The 14,053-nt window shown below is 41.3% G+C and overlaps 1 protein-coding gene across 6 annotated transcripts in view; it reads right to left on the reverse strand.

The window, feature by feature from the left end:
• The window catches only part of LOC122816964 (serine/threonine-protein phosphatase 4 regulatory subunit 1-like), a 1,601,647-nt gene that overhangs the window by 595,008 nt on the left and 992,586 nt on the right, over positions 1–14,053 (reverse strand). For 5 of the 6 annotated variants that reach the window (XM_044090067.1, XM_044090066.1, XM_044090069.1 and 2 more), the window contains one exon: positions 11,537–11,698. The exons of the other annotated variant lie outside the window; for it this stretch is intronic. In XM_044090067.1, coding sequence (XP_043946002.1) covers positions 11,537–11,698 — 162 coding nt within the window. The remainder of the gene's footprint in view (positions 1–11,536; positions 11,699–14,053) is intronic. 6 annotated transcript variants of the gene reach the window in all.

Below are 14,053 nucleotides of genomic sequence, written 5' to 3' on the forward strand. Positions count from 1 at the left end.
AACCACCCAATCTGCTATAGTAATTAGAACTAAACTCTACAATTACAAATTACTAGCCATCTATAATACATTTGCACACATATACAAAAGTGATTTCACAATAGAAACATACCCAGTAAACATCCCAAACATTTCATACATAACTTCTAACACTGAATATGTGACATTTTAAGACACCAATACCTTAACATACAAGAATTTATCTTCCCTCAATACCATATTTCATCGTCCACACTTGTATACATAGCACCACTCCCACACCCAAAAGGTCCAACCACAAGCACATCAGCCCCACCCACACAATCCCCCCCCACTCCCCTTAGCTATCTTTCACTTTAGAACTACCTTGACTAATCCCATAGCCACTCTACTCTCCACTCTACTACAATTTCCCCAATACCACAATACTCAAACACTATTATGCCTCTAAAGTCCATCGCCTTTGTACTCCCTTCCTAACCTACCTTCACCTTCTCACCAGTCCTCCAAATTCTAATCACTTTCCCTCATTTCATATAGGTTCTACATACTCCACATATGTTAAACACCCCACAACTACTATATCCCCTCATCTCTATTTCTTCAATAGCAACCTCCTATTCCCTTATGAACTTATTTGTATTCGCTGCCTCTCAACCCCAATCCCTAACAACACTACTATAACACAACACCCAACTCTCAAACAGGACACTAAGCACTTGATTCCTTTTCCCCCCCATATTCATCAACTTATTACCAACCACCTCTCTGGTGACATTCACCCAAACCCTGATCCCTCTCCCTCTCTCTATTCAAACCCATCCCTTCCCTCTCCCCCCTCATCATGCAAATCCCTCCTTTTCATGACATTGAATGCTCGAAGCTTATGTAACAAAATTCCAAACTTCCATGCCTGTCGCCAACATAACCACCCACATATCCTATCCGTTACTGAAACCTGGTTAAAGCCACACATACAAGATCCTGAAATCACTCCACTTACTACAATATAATTAGAAATGACAGGACCCTCAAAAAAGGCGGTGGAGTAGCTCTTCTCTACTCCTCCCTTACAGTTACTCCCTTCACCAAACCCATACCCCAATTCACCAATGCCGAACTAACCCTGGCCCCCCTGCAGATGAATAGAAAGAAACACATATGTATAGCCAACTCTTTACATTCCCCCAGGAGACAATATCCACATTTTTGAGGATATCCTCTCCTCTACCATTACCAAAGAGACCATAATCCTCTGTGACGTTAATATTAACTGGACCAATATTCAATCTCCTACTTCTCCACACAACAAACTTATACAACTTCTCACAACTAATAAACTCTACTACCAGGCCCTCAAAACACTTCTCGTCTGGTACTACACTTGACTGGATTCTTGTTTCCCACCCCCAATACATCTCTGACAGTGGTATCCTAACTGACACACTTAGCAATCATCTTCACTTTTTTGCTCACCGCCTTCCCTCCTCTTTACAACTACCACTACCGCTCTCTCAAAAACTTCAACCCTGAAACCTTCTCCAGCTCTCTAAAACACACAAACAGGAGTCCTCTAAAAAAGTAGCCTACTTTAATACTACATTCTTAGACCTGTTAAATATCCTTGCTACCTCCAGAACCAAAATAATTAAAAAACTGTCCCATGGGTAAGTAAAACAATCTACAGCCATTAGGTATCTCTGTAACAAAGGCATGGAACATTACCAGAAAAATAAAACCCATACCACCCTGACTGAATGCAAGCTACTATTTAATAAAGTAAAAAAAAAAAAAAAAAAAAAACTTGTTGCATCCAACCGCAAATCCTACTTCTCCATCCTTTAAAATAACCACAAGACTTACCCCAAAAAATTCTGGAATGGCTCCTCAATCCTGGCAAAAGAGACAACCCCTGCCCTGACCCAAATGTCCCAGACCTCTCCTTAGCCACCCAATTCAACTCCTCCTTTATTGATTCTGTAGCCAAATTAACAACTTCCTTCCCCAACAAAGCTTCACTTCCACCTCCTCCTAACTTTCCCTCCCCTAACACTACCACCTCCAACCCCCTTCCTTCACTATCAAACCCATTCCTATCTCCACCACAAAAATACTCCTTTGGAAACTGAATCCATGCTCAAATGCTCCTGATGACCTTCCTTCCTCAAAACTGTTGCTGATGCCATCGCCTTTCCCATCTCCATTCTAATGAACAGCTCAATCCAAGAAAACTATGTACCCCTACTCTGGAAAAAGGCATATATCATTCCCCCTCACAAAGGAGGTAATAACAGTATTCCCAATTTCCGGCCAATCGCTATCTTATCCCCTATATCAAAAGTTCTAGAAAAGTGTATCCACCTTCAATTTCTACCCTACCTCTTAGACAACCACCTACTTACCCCCCACACAACATGGTTTTAGACCTGGCCACAGTACCACAACGGCTCTCCTCTCCTTCCTCAAAACTGTCAACAAAGCCCGGGATTTCGGCTGTCCAGTGTCCACTCTGCTTCTGGACTTATCCAAGGCCTTTGACACTATCTCACATATACTTCTCTAATCTAAACGTATCCCAACTCTTCTGTCAATTGATTTTCTAGTTACCTCTCTGACAGGCAAGCTGTCAAATAGAAAAAAGCCAACTCTTCCTTCCTTAATACACTTAAAGGTGTACCCCAGGGTTCCATACTGGGTCCCCTACTGTTCAGCATTTTCATAAATGACTTCCACCAAAACATCCCTTGTGCTAAACTGATTTAATACGCAGATGACTCTACGATCATCTGCTCTGCCACATCTACCTCCACTCTCTTAAAACTAACTCAGAATGCTTTCTCTTATACCGAACATTGGATGATAGACAACCACCGTATCACTCAACGCATCAAAAACTAAAATTATGTTATTTTCCCCTTTAAAAAGTACCATTATAGACAAGACCTCATTCTCCATTACTAATCAAAACAATACCTCTCTTGAGGTAGCATCCCATGCAAAGCTTCTAGGAGTCCTTATTGATGAACAGTTAAAATTTGATACCCCCCTACTACCCAGTATAAAGAAAACCCACCACAAACTAAGCATGCTCTATCGCCATAACTGCTACATCACTCCCACTACTAAACTTGTACTAACACCTTCCTCATTCCTTCTGTCCTATATGGTGCCCCACTTCGTACCAACCTTCAATCTTCTCTAAAAACAAAGCTATCCTCCTGTTGTAACAAAATTTCTAAGTTTGCTACCAGCTATAAAGCCTCCTCCCACCACTGCAAAGCCCTACACAAACTAAATTGGCTCAAACTTCCCAACCATCTTACCTACATTCAACTTACTCATGCCCATAAACTCATCTTTAATCCCTCTCTATCTGCCCCTCCCTTGCCTCCTCCTTCAAAATGCACCTACTCAACAGACTTACAAGATCCAATAACCAGAATTTGCTTGAACTACACAAGCCTACTCATCCTCCAGGCAAACACCTACTATCCTTTTCCCTAGCTCGCCTCTGGAACTCCCTGCCACCTCTTATTCGTACTTCTGACAACCACTCTACCTTTAAGACCCTGCTTCATTCCCATCTCAAAACCCTCTGGGAATGTTCCTGCTCTCATCCCACATGCCTCACCTTTTTCCCCATTTCTCACACTCCTTTACTTCTCTTTTCTCATCATACTGAGCTTCTCTGACTACTACCATCTCAATGTTTCTCATTTACTCCTACTCTTGCTCTACTTATTTTTTCTTATTGTCCCACCCTTCTTAGATTCAACAATTAACACATGTTATCCCCTTATCCTACTTTAACTCTGCTAAGATTTCATGTAAAACTGTAATGCCAACCACGTGTTATTTCACACTGTAACAAATCTAACAGGAATATGCACCAATGGATTTTTCTTAATTTAATTGACTTGTATATGTGTGTGTGTATGTGTAATTTTACCTTTTGCTTTTTTGACTGTATTTCAAAGGCAATCGTGGACTTTTTGTCATGTTGTGCAATACCATCATTCAGTAGTATTACATAAATGCAAATGCATTGTCTTCATATTATATTGTTGTTCATGGAGCTTTTCTCCCCGGGAGTCCATTGAAAATGGGCTCTTCTTGGCCTAATGGACTATCCCGGTAAACAAACTGTAAAATAAAAATAAATAAAATAAAATTCTCCCTTGTTATTAAAATTTGGAAAAAAAATGGTAAGTGAATGGGCTGGCTCAAAGTACATTCTGAAGCAACCTTGGGCAAAAAGGAAGAATTTTGTCCAGAGTGTAACTCTGTCCCCTCTGAAACATCAAGGAGGAAAGGTGGACTGTACTTGAAGCTCAGATACCCTTCTGGCAGAAGTAAAAGTCACCTAAGAGAGTCTTCCTTGACAACTTTAAGGGCATCATAGCTGAAGGTTCAAAGGGAAGTGCAGCAAGCAACTGCAACCTCAGAGCAAGATCCCACGGAAGTTGCAGATCTCAAACAGGTAGCAGCAACCGAAAGCTGCCCATCAGGAAGGCTTTAGATAACTTAAGTGACACCAAAGGTGCATCTTTTCCAAACTGGAAATGGTGGCCAGCTGTACCTTTGCAGCAGAACAGCTTAAACCAGAATGAAAACCACCAGCCAAGAAATCCAGAATGGAAGTCATTGAGGTCCAAAAAGGGAGCCATGCCTTTACAACAAGCCCAGATAAAGAAGTGTTTTCACTTGCTAGCATACAGTTTCCTAGTGAAAGGTTTCTGGGATGATGAAAAAGTATGACTAACTCTGTCAGATAACTTGGGATTCCTGGCCATCACTGAAATTACAGAAACCATACCATGAGGGAGGAAAGGTTTGAAAGAGGTATCCCTCAGGATGGGATATTAGATCCAGGAGCGGATCCAGCATCCAGGGAAGGTGAAGTAGGTGAGGCCAAAGAAAGAGGAACCAAGCTTATCTGAGCTAGAACAGAGCAATGAGGATAACTGTCGCTCTGCAATGGCCTGTCTTCTGAAGAAACTTGATCAAGGGCATTGGAGGAATAAGCATAAAAGCAGACCCAGGGGCCAAGCATGTAGAACAACTTCTTTTGGTGACTGTCCCTCAGGAGGAATCAGGGCGTTAAAAACTGCTGTGCTTTGTACTGGCTAGGGAAGCAAACAGATCACAGCAGGAAGTGCCCAAATGGCTGAAAATACGAGTCAATACCTTTGGATTTAGGGACTACTTGTGAGGCAGAAGAATATGCCTGCTCAAACTGTCCATCAAAATGCTGAATTTACTCAGGATGTGCATTACAATCAGAAACTGCTGAGAGGACACTGCCCATTGCCAAACCGCCATGGCCTCTCAATATAGGGGACAGGAATGAATTCCTCTTTCCTTGTTCAAATACCAAACTGCAACATGTTGTCTCTCTGGATGGCAAGCACACTCTTGGGGAGGAGGTCCTGAAAGGCTGGCAATTACAGGAGGACTGCCCTCATCTCCAAGGCACTGATGTGAAAATTGGTCTTGGACCTGAACCAGATCTCCTGGGCAGTCTTTCCTTTGAAATGCACCCTCACCTTAGAAAGGAAGCATCCATCATGACTGTGGTCTGGGGTTGAGGAAGAAGAAATGTCTGTCCTGATGCAACAAGCAGGGGTCTGACTAACAACAAATCTGGTGGTGGCAGAAACCCTTGGGAGTCCATAGGATGTGAAAGATAAGACTGAACTCCTACAGCCCACTGTACTACACATCGAACCTTGCTAGAAAAAAAGATAGATTCTGCTACATGCTTAAGGAAATGGAGAACTGCAGCTTCTGAGGATTTGGAATCCTGAAAAGCATGACATGTCTGCACAGGAAGGGAAGTTAGTCAAGATCTTGACTATCTAAATGACCGTATCCAAACAGAAGCCTATACATTCCAACACTTTCACTTGTTCCAGGCTGGACTTTCCATAATTCAGCAGAACGCCCAAGGACAGGCACAGCTGGATTAGGGGGTCTTAAGCCTTGATGAGAGATGCTCTCATTGAAGTGGTGAGGAGCCAATCGTCCAGTTAAGGAGAAACTTTGAATATCTGCAGCCTAAGTCAGGCTGTCACTAAGGCTATACATTTGGCATACACCTAAGAAGCTATAGTGAGACCAAACAGCACAGCCTGAAATTGGTAATGGATGGCATCCAGCCAAAAAATGCAGGAATCTCTTGGGAGTGCCTTGATATCTTTATGTGATGGTAAGCATCCTTCATATCTACCAAGCACATCCAAGTTGTCCTTCCTCAGGAGAGGTAGGATGGACTGCACCCTGGTCATCTGGAATTTAATCTGCTTGATGAAGTGGTTTAGCTTGCTAAGATCCAGAACTGGTCTAAAGTTCTTGTTCTCTGGTACTGAAAAATATGGAATAGACCCTGGACCACTGCTGGTCAGGTGGGACCACTTTCTATGACTTGGCTGGCTAGCAGTCTTCAGATTTTAACTATTGTGTTCCTTCTCTAATGGGGTGACATGTCTGGAAGATAGTTTTGGGAAACCTTCGAAAAATATATACAGAAAGAATTGTGTCAAACTTTGTCAAGGCCAGTCCCATGCATCTGAGACGATGGCCTCCCAAGCTTTTGTATGGGAAGCCAAGCAACCCCCAACTGCTTCCACAACATGGCAGTCAGGCAACCATTCAGCAGAGCTGAAAGGGGTTACTGGACAAAAGCTCTATGGAAGCCTTGGCTCTGTGGTCCTCCTCTGCTGCATGGGCAGCATCCATTATAGTTATCCCCTGGCAAAGGGGGGACTTTCCCCAACAGTGCTGCAAAAAGGCTGCTGTGCTTTATGAAAAAAGAAGTACTGGCCTCCTTTCTGACTCCTCGAGTAGGATCACTGAGGTTGACAAAGTAAACTAACAGCAGACAAGAGTCTTTCCATCTTGCTCACTTCCTAGCCAACATCTCTTTGACCTCAAAAAGAGAAGAACCATTGTATGAAGAATTGATGAAGCATGCTTTAAAATGGTCCTCAAAATTGCACAACTGCATCTAGGTGAGGTGGCACACAGAGACGCAGGTGCCTGCTATGCAATATGTCCTTTTGACTGTATTAGGCAAAAGACTCATGGAGATGTTCATGACAGATTGCACTGTTGACAACTGAGCCTAGAGTCTTCTGCGTCTCCAGGGACTGCTGAGCCTTCACAAAGTTTTACACTTCAGACACTAGGTCTCACTGAACTCTTGTCAAATGAGCAAATAAGTTGAGCGTAAGCCACCTGAAGGTTGCTGAAACATTTGCACACTTTTCCAGATAGTCCACAGCCACAGACTCTCTATTAGGCAGGTGGACCAATGAATTCTCTTCAAAGATACCTTTTCATGGCAGCTGTCATCACAATAGTGTCAATGGCTGGACCCTTACTCTACTGAGGTTTGTCTTTAGGAGGGGTCAAAATCTTATCTGCTTTCCTAGGGATTAGTTGCACTACATCAGTTTCCTTCTAAGCCCTCCATGACACCAAGTCTATAAAAGCATCTGAAGGGACCACCCAGGACTTGGATGGCCCATTGCCAAAGGTCTCCAGAAACACAAACTCCACCAGGGATGGGGCTTCTGTGGTCCATCTTTCAATACTTACAAAAGAAATGTCATTGAGGGGGATTTGGGGGAGGCCTCCCCCCTATCAATGTCAGTGTCCTTGGTGAGGGATTCACCCGGGGAATCCAACTGCTTACTACTGCACTTGCTCTTAATGTGCCCCCCCCCCCGATATGAAAATAGGGAGACCACCTAGAACAAACAGGGGGGCCTGAATGCAGGGAAACCTGCGGACAAGCAGGAATGGGCTGTCCCAGAACCAGCTAATGCAAATCTGCAGGTCCAGAAGCAGGGGAAAGAGAAGGATCCACTGCTATTGCTCAAACTCCCCTCTGCAAATGGGAGAGGATCTTCTTTACACACCATCGAAAGCAGACACTGGACAACCAGACCCAGCAATCTTTGGATCAGACAGAAACCCTAGTACCTGGTGCTGATCCAACCAGCTCTGACATACAGATCAGAGCATAACTGTCGAGTGATGAAGCCTCCCAGGGACAGGGATGACTCACTCCCAAAAGCATGGCCCAGACCCTATAGACTGTGACCACAAGCCCTCTGCTTCTTGGCATGTTCGACACTGGCAATGCTGGAGTCAAGAATGCCAAGGAAGGAGTCAGTGAGTGAAATGACCAACCCATCAGAGCTGAAAGGCGGGAAGGAAGCAGGACTGGACCCATAAACCCGGCAGCCAAAGGAACCAGTGGAAGAAAAACAGTGCTCAGACAAGACAAGTCAGGCAAAAGGGTTGAGAAGACTGGGAGGATTCACAGATGTATCGCAGTCTGCAAAAAAGGATCACATCAGCTGCACCAGCTCTGACAGCTAAGACTCTCAACTGATCTGGTGGGCAAGACAGATGATGCCACCGATCGCAGCTTGGAAGTCTTACATCTTGGGGCTGGATCCAAGGAATGGACATGAATGGGGGAAGCTCAGATCAGAGGTGGAGAAGGGTACGACTCTAGGCAGAATTCTGCTAGTGTGATGGATGAGAAAGGGATATGCACTAGGAAGGGACTGGGAATCCTAAGCATTGGAGATGTGGATGTTTCAGACAGCAATAAAGGTGATCAGGGCACAACAGGCAGAGGCAGACCTGTAGATCTTGGAAGCAGAAGTATTAAAGGCTGACCCTCAGGAGACTAGGACAGTTTGAGGTCCTCTCACACCATGAAACAGGACATCGGGGTCCTTGTTCAGTAACCACTCCTTTTCCCTCTTCTGCCTTACAGAAGGAAAAATACTACATATTTTAGATAAAACATTTTCCGTCAGAATATGCCAGAAAGAAAGGATGTGAACAAAGAAACGCAACACAACACACAGGAAAATATTTCTAAACCTAGTCCAATCTAACACCAACAACTACTTAACACAAACAGACTAAATGAAGCAGAAGAGATATACACCAAAACAAACAGGTGACTGCTCTCACACAAAAAATACAAACTAGAGCTCTAAGGACTCCAATCTCTTGTTCACGGCAACAAACGAGATCTGAGGTGTTACGGGAAGAAGAGGTGAAGATCTTGGGCTGAAGACTCCAAAATAACCAGCGTCAGATCGGACTCAAATCCTATAACCCACAGGTTTACGTTGGACAGAAAAGACAACACTGGATCTGTGGTTTCTCTCTTGAATACAACTAATTGTCAGGTAAAACTCTGTTCTTATTAATACAAATCTTTCCTCATCACCACAGAATAAAATAATCTGGTCTTCAGGTTTACAGGTTTCAAACCTTACTAGGATATTCTTACTTGTTGTCCCCACTAATACCCACCTGGTGCAAACAATCTATGAGCGCACACTCCCTTCATCTGTCTAGCATGTAAGCCACTCCAACCAGGCAACTCCTCTTACACATGTAACAATCAACCAGACCTCTTTCTTTACAAACTCTGTCTTCCAGACCAACTTGCTTCCTTTTTTTATTATTACCACATCAGTCAATACAAACTCACTGCCCTTCAGATCAATATCTTCCTCCTATAGTCATTCAGTAGAGTCCACGTGCAAATTCTTGTTCCCTGGCATCTGCTAAAAAAATTTCAATGTAAATTTACTTTTCTAACCTTGCTATGGAAAGTGTCCTTAAGGTCAGACCACAGCTCTTCCACTAGTGCTGTGTTATGCAAGTCCTGCAATCTGGAATCATAATCTCAAGTATTTGCTCTTCACTGAACATGCTGAATTCTAATGTAGTAGATTGTAATTCTTCATGAAGCTTTCTGCCTTATTTGTAGTTTGCTTGCCATGCCAAGTCTAGAAACAAATTTCCATAATCCTAATATCAACAAAAATTTTCTCAGTGTTACATTATTGTTGCAAATAATACAATTTGTCTTTGAGCAACTGTAGCATGTCTACTGATAATAGCACCATCAGAGAAAGGCTACACTAACTAGCATTTTGAAAGTGTCTTAATTAAGTTCAGCATGGACCACATCCTGTGCCTGGTGTCACCAGGTGATACAACATGCGGTCACTACTCTGCTGGCAGTATGCATATTGCAAAAACCCAAATGACAATTCTCACCTGCTGAACGAAGGAATCATGAAAGCTCAAATCCTGACAGAGAGAGCTAAACTAACAACAGAAGAATGGCTACTGCTACCGTTACAACTACTTCTACTAGTAAACTAGGTAAGGCACTGTTAATTATGGCAATGCAAATTTTAGCTACGTGAAGTCTTACAGTGATACAAGGGGACTGCATCAAAGTCAAACAAATGTAAAGATTTATATGGCTGGAGATGCCCCACAAACAGGATGCTTGTTAGGAGAGAACAAGGAACTAAAACAGCAAAACAACTAACATAAGAGGAGGGAAATTCTGCTTATGGAAAACAATTCAACTAAACAATATACATTTACCCCTCTGTAATAAAACTGGTGTACAGATCATTTATTAACAGTGAGGAAGAAATTGAGTGCACGACATGGAAATTCTACAGGAAAAAACATATACTGGAGAACAGAAGAATGAAAGATGGAAAAAAGACTGACAAGAGCAAGGGTTTAGTCAGAAATAATTCAGATAAGAAGAAATACTCCAAATTATTTGAATGTGAGCTTTATTTCAGTTAAAACCCTATTTGTATGTTGGTATTTTATATAACCAAAATATCAATATAACAAAATAAATAAAACCGTATATTTTAATGCAGTACCAACAAGTTATGATTACAGTGACAATACTGTTCCCCTCAATGATACACTGAAGTTACTCTGACAACTACAAACTGTATTCTCTTAAAGGTGATTAGTCAAAATGGAGCTAAACTGTTGTGAAGTGGTAGAGACCTGATTTTCAGCAGAATGACATTCCATAATGTTGCTACACAGTAAGAAAATAAATAGTGAAGTAGAAATTACAATAAATTATCTTAATTGCTTAACTTCAGTCTTTCTTTCATGGAAGCAGTCAAACAACAGACAGAGATGAAATACATTATATAACAATAATGAAGATAACTCTGGCTGCATACTTAATGTGCAACTCCAACATACCTGTTATAGCAAAGGCTGAAAAGTGATATTCAAACTCAGGTAGCTTGACCATAAATTTACATATTGTATTTAGTAGTTTATACATGACCATGCTAAAATAAGTAGGATTCCATAATCCAAAATAGATAGAAGCACATGCTTAGTAGTGTGTGCGTCTACAGTCACCTGTTCATGACCTCAGAAACGCTTTATTTAATACTCAAACACTACTGATATGCCTGCAGTCAAACAAAAGGCATTAATAATTCCAGAGAAAAAGTCATCTTAATTGCCTTAATGACTACTAATGAAAAGGAGGTGATACAAAAAAAATATATATTTTTTTCCTTTTAAGATATCTCGCATTCCAATTTCAGGTTTGTCACAGTCATAAACATGGTATGTAAGTTAGCACATCACATTTTATACGTAATCAGTTTATGACAATGTAATCTAGAAGTCATCTCTGACACAAAATGCAATATTAGTAGTAATCACATACCTTAAGAAAATCATACAGGTGTTTTAAAACTCCAATTCGCACCTCATCCAAATCTTTCAGAAACCCATTAAAAATTGGCACCAGGTCTGCAGCAGTCAGCTGATCTCCAAGGATAACTGCCAACTCATGGATGGAAAATGCCAGTGTTCTACGGACCTTCCACTAGTCAAAAACAGAAAAGGGCATCACTATAAACTAAATGCCCAGAAAATAGGTTTACTTATTTACTGGCATTTGGTTACTGGGAAAGTCCAACTGTATAGTGTCCTTTTTCAGCAATGGGGGGCTCCATTAAACAGATATCACGGAAAATCATTTTCATTACTTCATCATTAACAGTCACTTTCATTCATGAGCAAGAGTTCCATTATCCAGACAGCTTTGACATCATTCACAAACAGTTTCAAATAAAAATAACAGTTATACTGGTTGTAAACGCAATATCATCAGTATATATAGATTGAGTTAGGACAGCCCAAAGAAAGGAAGGAGGGGAGCAGGCACAAGGAAGATAAAAGAGAAGAGACTATACAGGATGGTATAGTCATGACAACAGTAAATTAAGTTCTGTGCAGCAGAGCATGATGGTAGAAATTTTGTATAGCTATATTAGTAACAGTGCAGATGCACAGGTGTTTTTTTTCAGTTGACATTTAAAGTTTTTCAGGTTGCAGACTATTCTTAGGTAGAGTGGGATGATATTTCAGCTACTAGCAATGTGAATAGAGGGGGGGTATCCTTGCATAGTTGTGAGATTTAGTTATGAAAAACATAGAAGTCTCTTAGTAGTGCAAGGTTGAATGATGGACCAAAGAGAAGGTTTTGCAGTACAATACAGAATTAAGAGGGGCACTGATGTGATCTATATTGTTGGTTGATTGTGACAGGCTACTTTATTGTAACACTGTTCTAGTTTTGTTAAAAAAGAGGATTTCAGATTGGTTAGGACAGGACAGCCATATAAAAGGGTGGGGAGGAGAAAAGTAGTAATGTTTTTGTCTAGCACAATCAGTTAAGGTACTCTGCAGAGACAGCCTAGCTTTTAGTGTTCCTTCTTTATGGCTTGCTGAAGGTGGAGATCAAATTTCAGGTGGTCATCTATAATCACACCTAGTAGTTTGGTGTGGGATCCCAGTTCTATATTGGTCTTGTTAGATGACAACATATTAAAGGTATTTTTTGGGGAGGAGACAGAGTTGGGGATGAACAACAGTATATTTTTTTTCAGGAGTTGCTGTAAGCTGTCAAGCCGAGCTTCTGTGGAGGAGGAGGCTTTCTAGGTCAGTGTTTGGAGCATGGGTAGTGTCCTAGTAGCACATATTAGTTTGGAGTTATCAGCGCATTGTACTGTGGTGGCCTCGTTAGTTGCTGTGTTTTAGTAGATGAGTATGTTAAATGGCAGTAGTCCTAAGATGGAGCCCTGTGGAACTCTGACAAATACAGAAAGAAAAGAAGAGAAATCATCTTGCTAGTTCACTTTTTGGGACCTATTAGTGAAATCACTAAGAAGCCGATTAAATGAGGAGGGTGATAGCCCATAGAAAGAAACTTTAGTTAGGAGATTTACATGACTGACCGTGTCAAACGTCTTGCATAGATCCAGAAATAGGGCTGAGTTTATAAGACCTCAATTTCTATTGAGATTTATTATATCTGTGAACCAGATAAGGGTAGTGGTTTTACTGTGATTGGGCCTGAAGCCATGCTATGAGGAGGTTATGAGAAGTAATGTATGTAGCAAGTTGAGAATGAATACATTTTTCCAAGGTTTTGAATAGGGCTGAGAGAATGGCGACTGGTCTATAGTTTAAGATCAGTTGATAAACTGCCTTTATGGAGTAGTATTATACACAATTTTCTTCCATAAAGTAGGGACATATTTTTCTTGGATACAGCAATTTGAATCACAAGAGGATATACAAGGCTATCTGCATCGAGTTTGAGGTATTTAGATGGAAATTGGTGAAGGGAAGTGGTTGCTGTCCCAAGGGTGTGTAGATATTTTAATTGTAGATATTGGTATTGGAGTAAATGTTAAAGTCTGTTGTGGCTTCAATAATTGGAGTAAGATGGCTGGATTTATTGTACTTTTGTTTTGTAGCACAGAGGTACTGTATTCATAAAATGTGAATTAAACTGTTAAGCAATGCTCTGGGAGTTATTAGTTGAGGATGGGGTGGGTTGGGTTAATTTTCCAGAACTGAGCAATGTACTTGCTGATTTCCAGAAGTTTTCTTTTGCATTGTTTGATGAATTTTGGGTATTGCTAAAACAAGCTTTTTTGTCATGTTTTATGCATTGTTTGCTATGGTTCCTTAACCGCCTTTATTGATGTATAGATGTTTAAGACTTTGTGTATAGCCATGATTTCAAGGCTTTATCTCTAAGTGGCATGAGTTGCTTTTTTGTTTAGTTAACCAAGGGGTTGGTTCGTTTTTAACTCTTTTAGTTCTTAGTGGTGTTTGACCTGTCAGGAAATGTTTTTACGACTTCATTAAGGGGAAGAGTTTTAAGTGG

Source organism: Protopterus annectens, chromosome 12.part0, assembly GCF_019279795.1.
Source record: "Protopterus annectens isolate FY-2018-M chromosome 12.part0, PAN1.0, whole genome shotgun sequence".
Classification (NCBI taxonomy): domain Eukaryota; kingdom Metazoa; phylum Chordata; order Ceratodontiformes; family Protopteridae; genus Protopterus; species Protopterus annectens.